A 20,855-nucleotide genomic window follows, 5' to 3' on the forward strand; every position below is an offset into this window, starting at 1 on the left:
TCCTGAAAACAGATTTCTTTTAAGGAAAAAAGATATCAGCGAACATTCAGCACAGGAAGCTTTGAGCTCATCTTCCAGCCAAGACTGGCAATAATCTCTGGGCAGATTCCCTTCAACAAAATTATTGAGCATCTACCACGTGCCAGCGCCTGGGTAAGAGGAGTAAGACCTGGTGATGCCCTCAGCACAAAACCAAGGACTGAGAATTTCTCCCCAAGGAGGAAGGCCCCTGAGCCTTTCGGAGGGGACAAAGGAGGGAGAATGGGATGGCCCATCTGATTCCAGATCCCCACTTAGGTGCTCTCCTGGGAATCCTCCAGAGAGGAACTAGAGCTGTTCCTGACCAGCGCAGGTTAGAGCTCGCTTACCTCCTGTCCCTGAACTCTGAGCCCCTGGTCCCCAGGACTTTGCTGCTCTGTCCAGACAGAGGCAGAGAAGCCCCTGGCCACCTTGGGTTGAGATGTACTTCCCCACGTTTTATCAGCTCTCTACAGAGGCCAAAGGGCCTGGTGACAGGTCTGGGGCCACTGTCCTATGTGGAGCTATCAGGTACCCAGGCACCCAGATTATAGTCATAACTCCTGCCTCAAGGGGTGCACACAGGGCAGGGGCTGACCACAAGGACCTGAGCGCATGGAGGTGGGTGGGGTCTGCTGTCAGTGATGCTGTGGCACGCTGGAGTGTGGCAGCCACTTTGCCTTCGTGCCAGGCCCAGGGCCAAAGATACGTGGTCCTTAGCCTCAAGAAGCTCAGAGACCAAACCCCCCATACCCCAGCATTTTCAAGCACAATGGGAGTGCGGCAGCGCCGTTTCCCTGCCTGGTGCTCTATCCCCTGTGCCCACGAGGCCTAGGTCACACATCACCTTCCTGAGAAGCCCTGCGAAAGAACTAGGCTGAAGGGCTTCAGCATCCAGGGCTCCACAACGCAGAGCGGCCAAAGCGGTATATTTAGGTGAACGGAGGGTCCTGGGGCTCATCGATGCCCCTAGCACTCCCCATCCACCTGGCTGGCAAAAACCCTAGGATATTATTACCCTGTAATTCGTAGCCAGAGGTGAACAGCTCAGGGCTGGGGAGCAGAAGGTGCCAGGCTCACCGGGCTTTTGGGGAAAGATCAGAAGATAGTGTCAACGGACCCGGGCTGGGGTGCAGGGAACTGATGCCCGCGTTTCAGAAGGGGAGTCCCGGTCGAGGAGGCTGGGCTGCGCCCCCTCGTCAAGTGCAAAGGTGTCTGGAGGTTCTTCTGCCTCGACACTTTCCCACCTGGGCGCCCTCCGACTCCTCTGGGTTCCGAAGCCCCCTAGTGGGACTCTCTAAAGCAACATCAACCCTACAGCACCCTTGCGACTACTGAACCCCTTCATCCACAGTCCTACGGCACGAAGCGCGCCGCGCACGCGCGCCGAGCTCAGCCACAGCCCCGCCTCTAGCTTGCCTCGACCCGCCTCTTCCGCCCCTTGGGGCGGGGCTAAGCGGGGCTTCCGCCGGAAACCTGGAATCCAGCCGAAAAGCAAGCTCGGAAGTTGCTGTCTGGGGGTGCTGCTCGCTCTTTCTCGTTTCCCGTTTCCAAGTTTAGGTTTTCACGCCCTCCTCTAAGAAGGTCCTGAGAGCCCACGCCACCCCGCACATTCCAGTTTCGGCAGCAAATTACTGCAGAACCTGAAGCCAGGGAAGGAACCTGTTTCCGTCCTCACCTCCCAGTCTCCTGCCCTTCTCCCCGCCCCCTCTGCCGCCCTGACCATGGCCCAGAAGCCGAAGGTAGACCCCCACGTCGGGCGCCTGGGATACCTGCAGGCACTGGTCACGGAATTCCAGGAGACGGAGAGCCAGGGTAAGAGCGGCAGGGTGGGGGGCAAGGGACGGGGCAGGGGTCCGGCCGTGACAGCCGCCCCGGACCTGGCTCCAGAGCCACTTTTCCGCCGCAGACGCCAAGGAGCAAGTACTGGCCAACCTCGCCAACTTCGCCTATGATCCCAGTAACTACCCGTATCTGCGGCAGCTGCAGGTGCTTGATTTGTTCCTCGATTCCCTTTCGGAGGAGAATGAAACCCTGGTGGAGTTTGCAATTGGTAAGTATGGGGTAGGTCTCCCAGATACGTGATTTGACTTAGTGAAGTAAGGGAATTAAAAGCCAGTCACTGGGGGGACGCCTGGGTGGCTCAGTGGGTTAAGACTCTGCCTTCGGGTCAGGTCATGTTCCCAGGGTCCTGGGATCAAGCCCCACATCGGGCTCCCTGCTCAGCGGGGAGCCTGCTTCCTCCTCTCTCTCTGCCTGCCTCTCTGCCTCCTTGTGATCTCTGTCAAATAAAATTTTAAAATCTTAAAAAAAAAAATCCAGTCACCGGGAAAGGAGTCTTTTAGGCAGTTCCTCTGTTGAGAAGGCGCTTCTTCTCGGTGTCTGCGTCAGCCATGCCTTTGCCGCCGCCTGGTTCACATATTGTTCCGGGTCAGGGCTAGCTTGAATCGGATCTGGAACCAATGCCCGGGAGTCCCTCTGCATGTCTGCCTTTCCTCCTGTTTAGAGATGAAATCATAAACGAGGGAATGGGTTGAAGCCACTTGGAGGGAAAAAAAGTTTATAGAATCCTATTTTTAGTTTTTAAATTTTTTAAAGATTTTTATTTGAGAGAGAGAGAGAGCACGAGCAGAGGGAGGAGTGCTGAGTGCAGATCCCGTCTCAGCGCTGGATCCCAGGACCCTGAGATTATGACCTGAGCGGAAGTCAGACCCTTAAGCAACTGAGCCATTCAGGCACCCCTAGAAAGGTGTTTTTAAACATCTTTATTTTAATGTGGTAATATCAAGGAAAGTAGAGGTGACTTGGAATGGCTTATAGCTCCTGTAGTTGTTATGGTCTAAGACCTGTTGAATTATTCAGTGGACGGATACTCATTTGGCATGTACTGTAAGGTACTGTTCGAAATGCTGGAAAGATGATGAACAAGTGGAGGGAAGGTCTTTGCCCTCAAGGAACTTACATTTTAGTGGGGGGAGACACATGGTGAGCAAAACAGCAAAAAAGCTGAGGCTCTGAAGAAGTAAACAGGGTGATGAGATAGAGCAGAGAGCTGAGGTGGGGGCTGCTTCAATCCTGCCGTCATGGGAAGGCATTCTAGGAAGAGGCACAGCCCGGGCAGAGACCCTAAAGCAGGAGGAGCCAGAAAGAAAGCTGATGTGGCAGGCTGTGGGGAGTGCAGCAGAGTGGTACAAAATGAGGTTGGAGAGGTGGGCAGTACCAGAGTTGACATGACTTAGCTTTAAGCCATGGGGAAAAGCAGTTTATTTGAGAACAAACAAAAATTCTTTTTTTCAGCATGCATCTTAAAAAATAATCTTTTTCTGGGGTGCGTGGGTAGCTCAGCGGGTTAAGCATCTGATTCTTGATTTCGGCTCAGGTTATGATCTTGGGATGGTGGGATCGCCGTGTGTCAGGCTCCAGAGCTCAATGTGGAGTCTGCTTGAGATGTTCTCTCTCCCTCTGCCTTTCCTGCTGCTCTTCCCCCTACTTGCACACATGCTCTCTCTCTCTCTAAATAAATATTTTTTTAAATTAAAAAAAAAAATAGGGGTGCTTGGGTGGCTCAGTCGTTGGGCGTCTGACTTAGGCTCAGGTCATGATCCCCGGGTTCTGGGATCGAGCCCCGCATTGGGCTTTTTGCTCTCAGGAGGCCTGCTTCTCCCTCTCCCACTCCCCCTGCTTGTGTTCCCTCTCTCACTATGTCTCTCTCTGTCAAATAAATAAAATATTTTTTAAAAAAGAAAAAAATATATATATATTTTTTCGGGGTGTCTGGGTGGCTCGGTTGGTTAAGCATCTGTCTTTGGCTCAGGTCATGATCTCAAGGTCCTAAGATCAAGCCTGCATCGGGCTCCCTTGCTCAGTTGTAACCTCCTTCTCCTTCTCCCTCTGCCTGGTGCTCCCCCTGCTTGTGCTCTCTCTGTCAAATAAATAAATAAGATCTTTAAAAAATAAATGTTTTCTACACAGTGAAAGGAATCTTATTTACATAGAGAAAGAAACCATTTATAATTATTCCATTTTCACCTGACACCTAGTCATGCAGATTTTCTAATAGTTCCCAAAGGGGCATTTAATCTGGTTTTTATGTTCCTTAGCTCTCCATCTCTCTTTCTCTTTTTATTTATTTATTTATTTTTTTTATTTGACAGAGAGAGATCACAAGTAGATAGAGAGGCAGGCAGAGAGAGAGAGAGGGAAGCAGGCTCCCCACTGAGCAGAGAGCCCGATGCGGGACTCGATCCCAGGACCCTGAGATCATGACCTGAGCCAAAGGCAGCGGCTTAACCCACTGAGCCACCCAGGCGTCCCTCTCTTTCTCTTTTTAAATGAACTTTGTATTTTATTATTATTTTTTATTTATTTACTTTTTTTTTTTTTTTTCTTTAAGCTCTCACCCAGCATCAGTCTGGAACTCACAACCCTGAGATCACGAGTCAGATGCTCGGGGCATCTGGGACACTCAGTTGAGTGTCCAACTCTTGATTTCGTTTCAGATCATGATCTGAGGGATGTAAGATGGAGCCCCATGTCAGGCTCTGTGCTGGGTGTGGAGCCTGCTTGGGATTCTTGACACCCCCTTGACACTCTCTCTTGCACACACGCACACTTGCTCTCTCTCAAAGAAAAAAAAAAAATTCACATTCTCTACTGACTGAGCCAGCCGATGAATTTCATATTTTAGAAGAGTTTCAGAAAAATTGCAAGGGTAATACAGAGAGTCCCCATCTATGCCATACCCAGTTTCTTTATTATTAACCACTTCCATTAGTATGGTACACTTGTTAGAATTAATAAGACCATTTTTAAAAAGATTTTATTTATTTATTTGACAGAGAGCACAATCAGGGGGAGAGCACAAGCCTCAGGCGGCCCCGCCTGCTCTGAGGGCAGAGGGAGAGGGAGAAGCAGGCTCCTCACTCAGCAGGGAGCCCAATATGAGGCCCAAACCCAGGACCCTGGAATCAGGACTTGAGCCTGAGGCAGACACTTACCTGCCTGAGCCACCCAGGCAGCCTTTGATACATTGTTATCAACTAAAATCCATGCTTGATTCATTTTCTTAGTTTTTCCCTAATGCCCTTTTACCATTCTAGGATCCCATCCAGGATACCGTATTACTTTCAGTTGTCACGTCTTGGGCTCCTCTGGACTTGAGCCAGTTTCTTAGACTTACCCTTTCTTGGGTGACATTGATGGTTTCCAGGAGTGCTGGTCAGGTATTTTGTAGACTGTCCCTTAACTGGGATTTGTCTGATGCTTTTCTCTTGATTAGACTGGGTTGTGGGTTTTAGGGGAGGACAGCCACCGAAGAAAGTGCCGTTTTCCCCGCATCGTGTCACGGAGCTGTGCTCTCAGCATGCCTTCTCACGGTTGATCATGGCCTTGATCACGGGCTGCGGTGATCAGCTGGTAACTAGTACTGGTCAGGTTTCTCCCCTGTAAAGTTACTCTCTTCCTCCTCTTCGCATATTGTAGTCTTTGGAAGGAAGGCACTACACAGATTATCTCTTTTCATCATTAGTAGACTGTTTTCATGACACTAATTATTGAAGGATCCAGACCAGTTCTGCAGAGTTTCCCATCTTCCTCCTTGTTTCCTAATTGTCTGGTTGCCTCTTTATGGTGTCGTTTAGCTTGTTCTTCTTTCCCCTTTATTCCTGGAACCTAGAAGTTAGATTGAAGGCCTCGATAGAGCATGTCCCATTGTGTAATGGTTAGCACTCTGGAGTTTGAAGGCCTCGATAGATTCAACTAACACTTTTTTTTTTTTTTGCACTGAATACATCAGGTAGGTGTGTGGTAAAATTTTGAAAGACTATCCAGGCTGGCCCCTACTGTTTGGGGTGCCTGGGGCTGCAGTACAAATGGGGGCCATCCCTCCTCACCACAGTAGGTCTCACCCATGAGTGTGGACATCTCGGCTGCATTCATACCTGCCCTGTGGCCATTCCTTGGACTTAGAGTCCACCCGTGGGAGTCAGGATCCTAGAAAGAGGCCCATGCAGCTGTGGGAGCAGGTTCAGGGCCAGGAGCCCCAGGTATGGGGGAAAGGAGGATGGGCTGTGGGTGGGCTCCCTGGACTCTTCAGCCTGTAGAGAGGCCAGACGGTCGCCCCTGGAGATCATTATGCTAAATAAATACTCTAAACATCGGTCACTTTAAGATTTTCTTCTGTAGAAGTCCTCCATCCCCTCCCTCTGCTCCACAGCTTCTGCCATATGAATGGTGACAGTGAGACTGCGAAGCACAGCCTCCACCGAGGAGTGACGGAGCTCCTCCAGCTCAAGCTTTGGACGGGTGCGAACTTGTATAAAAGGAGCAGTCCCCCATAAAAAGTTTTTGCAGGATCAGGAACTTGCCCAGGGCAAGAGTACTCTTAAGACCCTGGGCTGCTGAGTGGGAGACTTGGACCTGGCCTGGGTTCTTGCTCTCCTAGGCAGCCTCCTGGAGTGGGTGATGCCTCTGTCCCTTCTCTGAGATCCGTCTCCTCACCTTGCGTGCCCTGCATTGTAGGACTGTCGTGGGGAGCAGAATGGGCGTGTGTGAATCTCTCCGTGAAGGTACTGGCTGGTCACTTTCTCAGTATCTTCATTCCCAGTTTTCCTTTTCCTGCTGCTCTTCCGCATTTTCTCTTCCTCTCCTTCCACCGCAGTCGCTTTCTCAGCGTTGAATCCCTCCATGGGATCGTCTGCAGAGTAAATTTCTCTCAGAGAAACTTCTCAGAGTATTTTTTCTGCATGACTTACAAGGAGAGGCCCAGTCATACTTAGATGCATATTTTGTTGTTATTGTCATTTCCTTTTCTCTTCATGTCACCAGCCCTGAGTGGTAAACACTGTCAGGTGCCTTTTCGGCTAACAGGCTCTGTGCTTTGCTTTGTAGCTTTGACTCTTTTATCTCTGGTGGCAGGGATGAAATTTATCTCCATGAGGGCAGAGTTCAGCTTTGCTTATCTCTGGGGTAGAGGAGAGAAGGGCCTAGAAGGTGTGGAGTATGGGCCCTAACTCAGTGGAGTGACCGCAGAGAGGAGAGCTGGTTTAGATCACCTCGGGCTCGCAGAACCAAAACTAGTGTCTCTTGGTTGGCAAGGAGCACAGTGAGTTTGATAAGAGCTGGGCTTTAGGGTCAGGCAGGTCTGGGTCCAAGTCGTCGCTCTCCCACTTAACTCTGGGCATGTGATTTCCTTTCTCTGGTCATCTGTTAGGTGGGGCATCTGCCTTGCAGAACTGTTGAGAGAATTAAATGAGACAAAGTGTCTGCAGCTTCAGGATCCTCTAGGCCTCCACCCAAGGGCCTCGTGTCCAGGCCCTCTTGAGGATAAACAGTTCTCTCATGTTTCAAAGAGGTGAGGTGGGATGGCTTACTGTCCTTCAAGAGAACCACTGCAGCCAGTCCCCTAGTTACAGAGCCGGTGCCCTGGGACTTAGAAGGACTTACAGTACTAGCCAGCACTTACAGAGCACCGTCTGTGTGCCCGGTTCCGGCTCCTGGGCTTCGTCACCTTTGACCCTGAGACACATTAAAGTAGGTGTGCTCAGAAGCTCCATTTTCAGGGTGTCTGGGTGGCTCAGTGGGTCGTGATCTCAGGGTCCTGGGATCGAGCCCCGCATCGGGCTCTCTGCTGGGTGGGGAGCCTGCTTCCCACCCCCCTCTCTGCCTGCCTCTCTGCCTACTTGTGATCTCTCTCTCTCTCTCTCTCTGTCAAATAAATAAATAAATAAAATCTTAAAAAAAAAAAAAAAAAAACCTCCATTTTCTATGCAGAGTCTGAGGCTTAGGAAGGATCAGTGGTTGGCCAAAGGTTTAATATATGTGCTGCCGAAGCGAGCACGGTTGGCCAAAGGTTTAAAGAGGGCCAGCCTGGGAGGGAAACCCAAGGCTGTTAGATTCTAGAAGAGAACACAGGAGTTCCCCCATTCCCAGAATTGCGGATTGTGAAAGCTTGCAAGGCACTGCAGACCCTTCATTTCACTGATGAGGAAACTGAGGCATGGACCAACCCCCTCAGCTGGTTAGTGGCAGGTCAGGGTCAGAACGCAGGCTTCCATCCATCCTCCTCGCAGCCCAGCACTTTGCAGGTGGTGCTGATGCATTCAGCTCTGAGATAAGACCTCTCCTGTCAGGTGGCCCTGCCGGCTCTGAGGGCCGAAAGCGGCCACAGTCACTCACCGGTGGCAAGCTGGTGTGCCTGACTGTTGACTTTCTGTGGGGGCCACTTCCCGTGACCCCGCAGACACCCTGGGTGGGATAACTGTAGCCTTCAAGATGAATCTGGTTACCAGGATTGCCAGTAACACACAAGGCTTTTTGAGTCTCTGTACCTTCCCCTTTCTTGACCTTTTGTGGATTTGCCCATCTAGAACAGTTGTAGAGCTATTTTACTTACCCTTTGGTTGTCGTCCTGCTAGGGCTCTGGATGTGTCACCAACCACAAGGCCCGTAGTACTAAGTCCTCTTTACGTGCGAGGAAACAACTCCTCAATGAGGTTAGGTCTGTTGTCTGAGGCTCCCACTGTTCCTGATGACTGGAGCCAGAATTTACCCATTCTGCCTGGATCCAAATTCTGTGCCCAGGGGCCCCAGCTGATGGAGCCAAGACTCAAACTCTAGAGTGTCCTCTTTCCTTCTTCTTTCTTTCCACCACACCTTGCATTTCCGCACTGTCCTTCAGGTGTTTCTGGTGGCAAGTCATCCCTACTCCTACTGGTGGTGCTCACAGTTCAGGCCACGTTTGATAGGCGACTAAGGGAAACTACCACTGGGAGGCCATACTGGTTGGCCCCTGCTTGGGGTCGGGGGGTTGGGAGTGGGAGAATTATGGAGGATCAGCTTTAAAGCCAGGATCTCAGTAAATACCCAAATGAGTGGAAGGATTTGGGGCTCTTGCTCCAAATAAAAACTCAGACAGCCTTTGGCATTAATTTGGGAATGTTTGCCCAAAGCGCTGTTGGTTGTCAGGTGTTCTGTATGCAGCCTATGCGTCTCTCCTAGATGCTGTATGGAGATAGAACAGAACCAGGAGAGAACTCTCTGCCTCCGCGAAAACTGGTTGAATCCTAGGATATCACAAATACTTGGCAATTTTGTTACTAAAACAGGGTCCAAGTAAGTGGCCTCCCAGAATTCTGTTAAATTGTTTTCCTGTGTTCTATTTCCTGCAATACATCTAGTTGCCACCAGATGGTGGTGGTGCTCAGAAAAAGGCTGGTAGGGGCGCCTGGGTGGCTCAGTCCTTAAGCGACTGCCTTCGACTCAGGTCAGGATCCCAGGGTCCTGGGATCGAGACCCACATCGGGCTCCCTGCTCAGTGGGAAGCCTGCTTTTCCCTCTCCCTCTCCCCCTGCTTGTGTTCCCTCTCTCACTGTCTCTCTCTGTCAAGTAAATAAAATCTTCAAAAAAAAAAAAAAAAACCTCTGTAGGGGGCGCCTGGGTGGCTCAGTGGGTTAAAGCCTCTGCCTTCGGTTCAGGTCATGATCCCAGGGTTCTGGGATCGAGCCCCGCATCGGGCTCTCTGCTCCGCAGGGAGCCTGCTTCCTCCTCTCCCTCTCTCTGCCTGCCTCTCTGCCTACTTGTGATCTCTGTCTGTCAAATAAATAAATAAAGTCTTTAAAAAACAAAACAAAAAAACCTCTGTATGTCCCTTCCTGATCCAGTTCTTTCCTGTCAGAGGTGAACACCTTCCTGACTCATCATAACATAATAATCTCCGGGGTGCCCGCATGATGCAGTCATTAGAGCTTGCAACTCTTGTTCTAGGGGTTGTAAGTTCAAGCCCCACGTTGGGCATGGAGTTTACCTTAAAAAAAGAAGAAAAAAGAAAAAATTGCTCAGCTACCCATCTGTGGCAGGATTCCCCTTATAGAAAGGAGACCAGCCTCTGCCATTCCTCCCAGACTTGCAGAGACCAGTTCCCCTTCCTCTGAGTTCTGGGCACGAGCACACCTTGTCCGTGTGTGTATGTGTTAATTTATGTGACTACATGATTGAGTCACATGGTACAGAATTCAGAAAGGTATGTAGTGAACGGTAACTCTGTCTGTAGCTTTTTCTGGAAGAAACCATTGTTAATACTTTCTTTTATATCCTCCCAGAGATATTTTCAGGATTTACAGACAAATCTGTATCTATTTACATGTATACCTTTTTTTTTTTAAATATTTTATTTATTTGACACAGAGAAATCTCAACTAGGCAGAGAGGCAGGCAGAGAGAGAGAGGAGGAAGCAGGCTCCCCACGGAGCTCCCCGATGCGGGGCTCGATCCCAGGACCCAGGACTCTGGGATCATGACCTGAGCCGAAGGCAGAGGCCCCAACCCACTGAGCCACCCAGGCGCCCCACATTTATACCTTTTTGCAGGTTCAACATGTGTGGTAGTATATGTATATTCTGCTTTTTACGTTTTTAATTTAGCCTCATGTCTTGGTGCACCTGCAGTATCAGCCCACAAAGTTGCCTCATTCCTTGCAAATGTTGCATGCCATTCCCTGGCACCCAGGGACTGGGTTTAGCTACCCCTTAGGGGTGGAATTCAAGTGGTTTCCATTTGCTCTCCCAAGCAGTGCTGCCGTGGATAACCTTATTTGTATGCCATTTCTCCCCCGTAAGGGTATACCGGTAGCATGAATTCCCAGAAATGAAATATAGGTCAGAAGTATGAAAAGCCATGTTTTCTTTGCTTTTGATTTAATTTGATGTTTGTTTTGATGGGAAGCATTCATGAGTTTAAGTCAAAACTGTATACAGGGTATTTTGAGAGAAGTCTCACTTCTGTCCCTATCACTTTCACCCCGATCCCCTCCTTTTTATACATAGGGGTAACTTTATACACTGTTCTATCCCTCAACATTTAAGTTTCAGAAAGAACTGTTCTCAAAATGCTAAAGTAAGGGGCGCCTGGGTGGCTCAGTGGTTAAGCATCTGCCTTGGGTTCAGGGCATGATCCCGGGGTCCTGGGATCATGTCCTGCATTGGGCTCCCTGCTCAGCAGGGAGCCTGCTTCTCCCTCTCCCCATGCTTGTGTTCCCTCTCTCGCTGTCTCTCTCTCTCTGTCAAATAAATAAACAAAATCTTAAAAAAAAAAAAAAAAGATGTTAAAGTAAAACCCAAGAACAAATAGTCTCGAATGAAGATTTTTATTTGGGATGGGGAGCAGCCAGCCCAGCGCCCTGGGGTGGCTGAGTCATGAGATGGAGTAAAGTCTCGGGTCACTCACTAGGGCTTGCCCAGCCCCCAGCCGCTGGCTAAGCACTTATGGGCATGAGCTCATGTAATCCCCAGAACAATCCTTAGACCCTCCTGTCTCAGCAACAGTGCCCTACTTGCTGTGTGACCTGAGGTCACCTACCTGGCCTCTCTGAGCCTCCAGCTTTCTCATCCTCACTTGTCCTTGGGGCTCTTTCGCCTCTCTTGGGGATTTCTGTGGTTCCCTGTGCCTAGGAGAGCCCTGCTTTTGCCCCCTGTTCTCTTTGTGTCTTGTGTGGTTTGTCCAAAGCGTGTTCATCAGCCAGTCAGAACTTGTTCTCCTTTCTGTTTGGTAAGCCTGGTTTAAGATGCCGTGCATCAGCATACGGTGAAGCGTACATATCTTGTGTCCATTTGACAGGGTTTTTTCTTGACCTTTCTTTTTTTCTTTTTAAGTTTTTATTTAAATTGCAGTTAGTTCACATACAGGGTAATATTAGTTTAAGGTGATGCAGTGATTCAGCACTTCCGTGCGACACCCAGTGCAGTTCGACGGGTTTTTAAATTCGTTGAGGTCTGTGTGCATCCGTGCCACCAGCACTACAACCAAGATACGGAATGTTTCCGTCTCCCCCAGAGAGGTCCCTCACACCCTCTCCCAGTTCGTGTCTTCTGCCCCCAGGTAACCACTGTTCTAACCCATGGGTTTTGTCTAGTTTGTTGTTTTAAGACTTTATTTTGGTGATGGACGTCTGGGTGGCTCAGTGGGTTGAGCCTCTGCCTTCGGCTCAGGTCATGATCTCGGGATCCTGGGATCAAGTCCCGCATCAGGCTCTGCTCGGCAGGGAGCCTGCTTCCCCCCCACTCTCTGCCTGCCTCTCTGCCTACTTGTGATCTCTCTTTGTGTGTCAAATAAATAAATAAGATCTTAAAAAAAAAAAAAAAAGACTTTATTTTGTAGAATGACGGAGCAGAATGCCTGCTTAAGATTCTCTCTCCCTGTGGCCCTTCGCGTGCCCGTGCAAGTGCACGCCTCGCTCTTAAAAAAAAAAAAAAAAAGATTTTATTTTTTTATTAAGATTTTATTTATTTATTTTACAGAAAGAGAGAGCACAAGCAGGCAGAGCAGCAGGTAAAGGGAGAGAGAGAAACAGGCTCCCCGCCAAGCAAGCAGCCTGATGCGGGACTCAGTCCTAGGACCCTGGGATCGTGACTTGAGCCGAAGGCAGCCGCTTAACCGCGACTGAGCCACCCAGGCGTCCCAAAAAAGATTTTAGCTTTAAGCAATCTCCACACCCAATGTGGGGCTTGAACTCGCAACCCCGGGATCAGGACTTGCTTGTTCCACCAGCCGAGCCAGCCGGGCGCCCCTGTTTTGCCTGTTCTCGAGCTTCATCGTAGTGGAATCACACCGGATGTACTCCTGGATCTGGTTTCTGTCACTCAGCGTTTCTGAGATTCATCGAGCTTGTCACAGTGTCGTTTGCTCACATCTTGGTATGCATACGCCACAGTCTGTTCACCCAGTTCACCTGCCGACGGAGGCTCGTTTCTGGTGTGGAGCCTTTGTGCGTAAAACTCTCGTGAATTTTTTTTTTTTTTTAAGATTTTATTTATTTATTTGACAGAGAGAGAAATCACAAGTAGGCAGAGAGAGAGGAGGAAGCAGGCTCCCTGCGGAGCAGAGAGCCGGATGCGAGGCTCGATCCCAGGACCCTGAGATCATGACCTGAGCCGAAGGCAGCGGCTTAATCCACTGAGCCACCCAGGCGCCCCTCTCATGAATGTTTGTACGCGAGTGTTCCCGCATCCGTACGTGCACTCCTTTCTCTCAGGTTCAAGTACAAGTGAGTTGCTGAGTCACAGGGGAGGTATACGCTTGACTTCAGCAGAAGCTCCACGTATTTTCCAACCCCGTGATGGCATGTGAGGCTCCTGGCCACCAGCCTATGAGGAGTCCCAGCCCCACCTCCCACCAGCCCTTAGTCTTGTCAGTCTGTTCTGTTCTGTTTTAGCCATGACAGTAGGCGGGGGGAGGCACCTGGCTCGGTGCGAATTTTCATTTCTCCCAGAGGTAGTGACGAGCACACTGTCACACATCACTGTCCTTATTCAGTTCTCTGCTCAGTTTCACAACCGTTCATCTTTTCTTGGTAGGCAGTAATATATACTCTGTGTATCCGGGAGGAAGTCTTCTTTCAGATACGTGGTTTATTAATATTTTCTCCTTTTGTCTTTTCACTTTTTTTAGTGATGTCATTTGGTGAGTTTTACTTTCTAAATGAAATTTACCTTTAGGAGCGCCTCGATGGCTCCGTCGGTTAAGCATCTGCCTTCGGCTCTAGTCTTGATCTCAGCGTCTTGGGCTCCCCAGCTGGGAAGCCTGCTTCTCCCTCTGACGTTCTCCGTGTGTACACACACACACACACACACACTCACACTCACTTTCTCTCTCTGCCAAATAAATAAATAATCTTAAACGTAGCTTTTTAAAAAGTCCTTTTCCAGGGCACCAAGGTGGCTCAGTTAAGCAGGCTCTTGGTTTTAGCTCAGGTCATGATCTCAGGGTCCTGGGATCGAGCCCTGGGTCTGGCTCCGTGCTCAGCGGGGTCTGCTCGAGGTGGTTTCTCTTCCTCTTCTGCCCCTTCTTCTGCTCGTGCGCATGGGCTTTCTCTTGCTCTTTCTAAAATAAGTGAGCCTTTAAAAACTCCTTTTCCTGCGTATAAAAATAACATTTTCTACCTTGTTTCCTCTCCACAGAAAACAAAACAAAAAAACAAAAAACAGGAAACAAAGTATTTTTGTGGAAGTAAACTTAGAAAATAAAGGTGAAATGACTCCTGATCTGTTGCAGAGATAACCCTTGTTAACCTTCGGCTCTGTTTCCAGCTTGTCTTTAGTTAACGCGTCTGTCCGTTTATTGAGCATCTGCTATATGCCAGGCCGAGGTGACCGTTTGAGACAAGACAAATTCCCCCTCTGGTGGAAGTTGGGATTTAGTGAGGACCTTCAGTGAACCTGACAGATAACTTAGGCATGAAGAGGACACACAAAGGAAGTGGGGGGAGGGTGCTGGGGAGACGGGCTGTGAGGGCGGTCGTGGAAGGCTCTCAGAAGAGGTGACACGACGGGCGCCTGGGTGGCTCAGTGGCTTAAAGCCTCTGCCTTCGGCTCAGGTCATGATCCCAGGGTCCTGGGATCGAGCCCGGCATCAGGCTCTCTGCTCAGCAGGGAGCCTGCTTCCCTCCTTCTCTCTCTGGCTGCTTCTCTGCCTACTTGTGATCTCTGTCTGTCAAATAAATAAAATCTTAAAAAAAAAAAAAAAAAAGAGGTGACACGTTGTTGGACTTAACTCATTCCATTGCAGTTCTATCATATATACAATTTGACATTTTTCCCTTCTTAACCTTATGTTGCAAGCATTTTCCCCTAGTACTCTTTGAAAACATGATTTTTAAGAATTATAGAATTTCCCATCATATGGACATACGGAGCTGGATCCAACCAGCTTACTCTTGCTGGGCATTATTTAGGATGTTTCCAGTTTTGTGTTCTTTTCCTGTAGCCCTCCTTCGTTCTTCAGGGCAGGCTCACAGAGGTAGACTCGAGAGGGTGAGCTCACTTCGCTGTGGCCTTGGCTTCTCCCGGGTCCCCTGGCTCCCGTTCAGACTCCTTGCCCCCCTGAAGCCCTTCTCTTTCTAAGCACTCACTCTTGTTTTCTACTCTGAGGATCGCTGCCAGCAGAGTGGAGGGGCTTCAGGAAAGCCCTGGGGTTGGGTTCCAGACAGTGGCAAGCTCTGGCAGGCACAAGATACATCCATGGAGACTTCCTAGGTCTACAAACGGGGAGCAGATGGGGCCAGCTGTCCAGAGGCCGCCTGCCTTCGCCCTCCAGCAGATGCCATCTGATTATCCCCCACCCTGGGTGGCAGTGTCCTGCCCAGGCACATCTCTCTGTGATGATGACTCACTGGCCAAGGGTGACTCAGACTTCATCTTATCATACTTTACAGCAGAGATAAATCCCATCGCCTGCCCCTAGTCAGTTAATCTACAGTGTGGGTAGGAGGCTGGGTCACCACTGGCAGTTCAGAAGACATGGTGTAGCTATGTCCCGGAAGCCAGAAGCCCGCCAGACTGTGGCATAGGGCTTCCCATCTTCTGGGACTTCGGGCAACTTACTCCACAGCCTCAGCTTCCACTGAAATCAGGGTGGTGGTACCACTTCCTGGGGGTCAGTCGTGTTCCCAGCACGTGTCCAGTGAGTGTCCATAGTCGCAGGTGCCTGGGATACTGCAGTAAACCAGAGAGCGGGGCCTTGCCTTGTGGTGTGACAGGGACGGCACAAGTACGGAAGGCGGTCCGCGGGACGCCCCAGGATGTGCTGAGGGCTCCCGGGGGGTGAACAGGTGCTGAGGTAGTATCAGCAGGCCAGGTCTCTGCGTGTCCCATAGGGAGGCACCTCCCGGTCAGAGTGCCTTGTCTCCCTTGCCTCGTGATTGCGGGAGTGACCCTCAGCTGCTTTCTTCCCTCAGAGGTGCTCTGCCACAGTTGTGTCCCTGAACTGCAGAAGTCCATGGTAGGCGGCATCTCAGGGGGCCAGCTGTCCAGCCCCCAGCCCCCTGCACTTCAGCCCCTCTCCCCAGCTCACTGCTCCAAGCTCTTCCAACAGTACGCGTGGGGCGCCTCTTGACCAGGCACCAAGGACCTGTGGGAATAAGATGGCCACGGTCTTGACCTTAAGGCACCTGCCTTCTAGTGGGGCTTGGCAGCTAGTGAGCAAGAAAACAAACCTGCCAGGGTGGTTTCTCAGGATTCTAGGCATATGAAGAAAATGGCAGGGATGTGGGGAGTGCCCTGGACTTGGTGGGAATGGGGTATTCCAGGGGACCCGTACTGGTGAGGGTGCAGTGACGTGTTGGTTACCAGCCCAAGGGAGGCAGCATGTGAAAATCGGCCCAGAAGGTCCCAGGCAGGGCCGAGGCTGTGGGTGCCAGAGAAGGACCAGACCAGATGGCGCAGGGCTGTGAAGACGTCAAAGGAGAATTTGGATTTTATTCTGAACGCAGGGAGAAGTCCCTCGAGGCTGAATGGATAAAACTTCTAAAGATCTTTTCCTATAGCAGGACTCAAACTGCCCCCGGCACCGTGAGGGAGGGTGGCAGTGCCAGACCTGGGCAGACTCTGCCTCTGGAAGAGACATGTCCCTGCCGGCCCCCACCTGCCCCCCCTTCCTGTAGCGTTTTCATGAATTACACTGCATGCATGAGGTAGTGCGCCGCACAGCCGTTAAGTGACACAATGGTTGTAGATCTGGTGGAGTGGAAAGATGTTCCGAGTCCATTGCTGAATGAAAAAAGCTGACTTACAAAACAGGAAACTATCACATTTTTATTAAATGTTATTGTGTATTCACATTTTTTTAAAGATTTTTTTTATTCATTTGGCGGAGACACAGAGAGGGAACAGAAGTGGGAGAGGGAGAAGCAGGCTTCCCATCGAGCAGAGAGCCCGATGTGGGGCTCGATCCCAGGACCCTGAGATCATGACCTGAGCTGAAGGCAGAGGCTTAACCCACTGAGCCACCCAAGCGCCCCTGTATTCACGGATTTTGAAGTTAAGGAAAAGAAAAGCAAATGTTAGATGGATGGTAGGATTAAGTTGGTTTATAATTTGGCTTCTAGTACTTTTTTTTTATTAAGATTTTATTTATTTATTTGACAGACAGAGATCACAAGTAGGCAGAGGCAGGCAGAGAGAGGGGAATGGAAGCAGGCTCCCTGCTGGGCAGAGAGCCCCACGCTGGGGCTCGATCCCAGGACCCTGGGATCATGACCTGAGCCGAAGGCAGAGACTTTAACCCACTGAGCCACCCAGGCGCCCTGGCTTCTAGTATTTTTAACAGCTTTATTGAGATAATTGATGTATAATAAGCTGTACATCTTTAAAGGATAGTGTGATAAGTTTTGGCATATACACAGTGTGAAATCATCACCTGACCTATGTTTTTTAATTTTTTTTTTTTTTTTTAAGATTTTACTTATTCATTTGATAGAGAAAAAGAGGAGAGAGGGAACACAAGCAGAGGGAATGAGAGAGGGAGAATCAGGCTTCCTGCTGATCAGGGAGCCCGATGTGGGCCTCCATCCCAGGACCCTGGGATCATGACCTGAGCTAAAGGCAGATGCTTAACCAACTGAGCCACCCAGGCTCCCCTGTTTAATTCTGTAAACTGATATGGGTTTTATTTTTTGGTTGGGGTTGGTCTTTTGGTTTTGTTTGTTTTTGCTTAAAAAAAAAACCAGAACATATTAACCATTTAACTGGCTGAACCAAGGAGGAAAGGGATTGGTACCTGCTTCCTGAAGGCTAGGCTGTGGCAGGCAGGCGGGCCTTCGGGAGCCTTGAAGGGGTGGATACCAGAATGGACTTTGGATCCCTTGTTCCTGGGACAAAGTGGGCAGAGGCGCTGGGAGTGGAGGTGGGAGGATACATAAGCAGGCCTGAGGCATCGTGTCTCCTCTTGTTCTTCCCCAGGAGGCCTCTGCAACCTGTGCCCAGACAGGGCGAACAAGGAGCACATCCTGCAGACAGGGGGCATCCCACTCATCATCAACTGCCTGTCCAGTCCCAACGAGGAGACCGTGCTATCTGCTGTGACCACGCTCATGTACCTGAGCTCCCCGGGCTCCGGCTCGCCCCCTGAGCTGACCGCCATGCCCGTGGTCCAGTGCATGCTGCGCTTCTCTCTCTCAGCCAACACGAGGCTCCGCAACCTGGCCCAGATCTTCCTGGAAGACTTCTGTTCCCCAAGCCAGGTGGCGGAGGCCCGCACCTGGCAGGCCCACTCTGCCCTGGGGATCCCACTGCCAAGGACTGAGGCCCCACAGCAGCCCAGACCCAGGGAGACCTCGCAGCCATGACGCCCTGACTGCTAGAGATGAGGCACAATCCTGGTGGGGGCTCGGGGAGCAGGAGCAGCCTGGCTCCCACTGAGCATTTTTCCCCGGAGGTGCCCTTTCAGCTATTTTAAAGCTGAGTTTTCTCAGCGTGACAGGTATTCACACTGTGGTGAGGGGCACTGCGAGAGGAGGCCAGGCTTTGGGGCACAAGGAGGAGAGCAAAGGCAGTGCCATTTGCATAGGTTGGCGCTGTCAACCTGCTGGAGGTCAGGCTCCTGCCTCGCCCCCTCCCCGCAGTGCCTCGGTGCCAGGGGCTCACCATCATGTGAGAGGCAGTTGGGACCCTAGGTTCAGAGGCTTTAAAGGAAGGGGCTTTTCGTGAAGAACAGCTGGGCCTGGGATTAGACTTGCTGGTGCTTGAGGAAACGGGAATTTTCCTTTAACAGAAGTATCTGAAATAATCTTGAACGGAAATGAGAAGCCAGCTCGGGGCTCCGAGAAGGTGTCATGCCCACTCCAGGGCTACGGAGGCTGGGCACCTGCACTGCAAGCTCCCCGGCTGGACCCTGGGTATGGCTGATGCCGGCCTGGAGAATTCTGCGGCCTGGGATCAACATTTTATCCACAGCGGTCTATCTGCCAGGGGACCCCCATGGAAAGTTAAGAGTTCAGGAGCAGTGGGGAGCTTCTTGGCCTCCCTTTTGCACTCCCTCAAGGTTGACCTCTAACATGGCCAAGGAAAAGCAGATGCAAGAGAGGTGGTGTCGGTTGTGAAGGTGGGGCAGGTTCGGGAGCCACTGGACTACCGACGGGAGGAGGGAAGAGAAAGCCTCTTATCAGCCTGTATTCCGCCCACCCCTCCTAGGGCTCCAGTCCCTCGACCTTCCCAAATAAAGGGCCTTTAAAGAATGCTGAGCCAAAGTGTTTTATTAAAAAGGTTCCTGAGTGATTTTCCCACCATGTTTTCTTGCCAGCCGTCTTGTTGGGTTCCAGGTGGCCGGCTTGTGAGAATGGAGGTTACTGTGTCTCCCTGCTCCGCAGTGCTGGGGGCCACCACCACGACACTGCCCTGTCATTCAGCTCTGCTAGGGTTCCCTGCTGGCCTGCCTGCCCTTCCTTCAGCTACTCTCCACTGTTCTGGCCCCCCGCTTGCTTTCTATGATCTCCCTCCAGTTGTCACTCCAGGAGAGCAGCCGTCTCCTTGTGGGGGGTAGGGCTACGTGCCGGTTGTGGCAGCAGGTGAACAAGATGTGCTCCCAGCTTGGGGTCTCCTCTTGGCCTGGGCCAGGACATGGGAGAAAGGCAGTGAGATGTAGTCTGTCATCTGGTTATTCTACTCCCTCGCCCTAATCCCAGCAGGCCAGATGCCTGGAAGGTTGCCAGAAAAACAGGTCTAACTAACCTTGAATGCTGTCCTTGTCATCAATGAGCAGGTCCCCCAAGACCACCGTCTTGTCCCTCGTCAGGATGATGCGCTCCACAAACTGGGGCCCCAGGTGTTTCTCTACCCAGCGGTACTGCGGTGAGGACACAGGTGTGTCAGTAGGGCCAGGGAGTAAATATGTGCGAGTGGAGTCTCCAGCCTTTGAGAGATGCCGCCCCCCCCACCCCCACCCCCGCACCACACTTCCTGTGTTTCAGTTCTGCGGGTTTATTTTAAACATCAGAGCTTAGGAAGCTGTTTGCTAGGAAGGGTTGGGGTAACCGCACCTTCTCACCCACACAGTGTTCGTACTTCAGCAGAGGGCTGGAGCAGATGAAGACCTCCGTGCTGCGCGGAAGGGGCACAGGGGCACGGCTTAGTTGGGGTGGTGCCCGCCCTTACTCCACCGCCCCCCCTCTCCGCCCTTCCTCACTCCTGCATGTTGTTCATCTCCAGCATGGCTTCCACGGCTCCAGGGATGGGCTCCAAGTCTAGGAAAAAGCCTGGGGCTTCATACACACTGGCCACTTTGTCCTGAAAGATACGTGTTCTGGTCCCAGCTTCTGCCTCCAGCTGGTCTAGCCCCAGGGACGACTCTCACAGGAAGACTCCTGGGGAACCCGTCGGCAAATCAGAGCCACAGGGAGAGGATTTTGCATCCGGGGAAGCATTCTCTCAGATTTTCTTGTCCAGGGCGAACAATGGGTTCTGAAGCGAGGGTTTTGCTAAACAAAAAGGGGGTGGCTCTGGAGTCTTGCCCAAGGGGAGGCTCCCATTCCTAGGTGCCCTGTGGGCTCGGGCTCCCTGCTTTCGGGGACACTGTGGGGTCGGGGCTCTTGCTCCTGGCGACCATGTGGGGTCGGGGTTCCCGCTCCCGGGGCCATGGTGTGGTCGGGGTACCTGGTTCCCCGGCTCTCTGTGGGTGGGGACGCCTGGCTCCTGGGCGCCCTGTGGGGTCGGGGCTCCCGCTCCCGGGGTCACCGTGGGGCCGGGGCTCCCCTCCCGCCCACGACCCCTCCCCCGCTGCGCTCCCGCCCTCTCCCTACCTACCTCCAGGTCCGGCCGCAGGGCTCGGTACTGTTCGCGGGCGAGGAAGCCTCGGCGCTCTTCCAGCGGCACGTACGGCTCCCCGGGGAAGCGGCGGCGGAAGCCCCGCAGAAAGCCCCCCTCGAAGTCGGCCAGCACGCCGTCCATGTCCACCAGCACCCGCACGGGCCGCGCGCGCCGCGCCGCCACCGCCGCCGCCATCGCCGCCGCCATCAATGCGGGCGCCCGGTCGGGGAAGGACAGGGTGGGGGAGGGGGAGCGGGCGGCCGGCCCGCA

General features: G+C 51.7%; 2 protein-coding genes across 4 annotated transcripts; one reads left to right on the forward strand and one right to left on the reverse strand.

Annotated features, from left to right (window-relative positions):
* The first annotated feature begins 587 nt into the window (after window positions 1-587).
* ARMC7 (armadillo repeat containing 7) lies at window positions 588-18,148 on the forward strand. 3 transcript variants are annotated; one of them, XM_045983928.1, is made up of 3 exons: window positions 588-1,833; window positions 1,928-2,071; window positions 9,016-9,343. In XM_045983928.1, the coding sequence occupies exons 1-3, from the start codon at window positions 1,743-1,745 to the stop codon at window positions 9,030-9,032; spliced, it is 252 nt and encodes an 83-aa protein (XP_045839884.1). In that variant the 5' UTR covers window positions 588-1,742; the 3' UTR covers window positions 9,033-9,343. The 3 variants fall into 3 exon arrangements, with proteins under 3 accessions (XP_045839884.1, XP_045839885.1, XP_045839883.1); XM_045983929.1 differs by lacking the exon at window positions 9,016-9,343 and adding an exon at window positions 14,097-14,453 and having other exon boundaries at window positions 601-1,833; XM_045983927.1 differs by lacking the exon at window positions 9,016-9,343 and adding an exon at window positions 17,745-18,148 and having other exon boundaries at window positions 622-1,833.
* Window positions 18,149-19,018: 870 nt separating this feature from the next.
* Window positions 19,019-20,816, reverse strand: NT5C (5', 3'-nucleotidase, cytosolic). Its single transcript, XM_045983930.1, has 5 exons — window positions 20,583-20,816; window positions 19,966-20,066; window positions 19,820-19,880; window positions 19,512-19,626; window positions 19,019-19,388 (listed from the first exon to the last, which is right to left on the reverse strand). Exons 1-5 carry the CDS (start codon window positions 20,790-20,792, stop codon window positions 19,228-19,230), a joined length of 648 nt encoding a protein of 215 aa, XP_045839886.1. The 5' UTR covers window positions 20,793-20,816; the 3' UTR covers window positions 19,019-19,227.
* Window positions 20,817-20,855: the final 39 nt, after the last annotated feature.

The sequence above is a fragment of the Meles meles genome, chromosome 18 (assembly GCF_922984935.1).
Source record: "Meles meles chromosome 18, mMelMel3.1 paternal haplotype, whole genome shotgun sequence".
Taxonomy (NCBI): Eukaryota; Metazoa; Chordata; class Mammalia; order Carnivora; family Mustelidae; genus Meles; species Meles meles.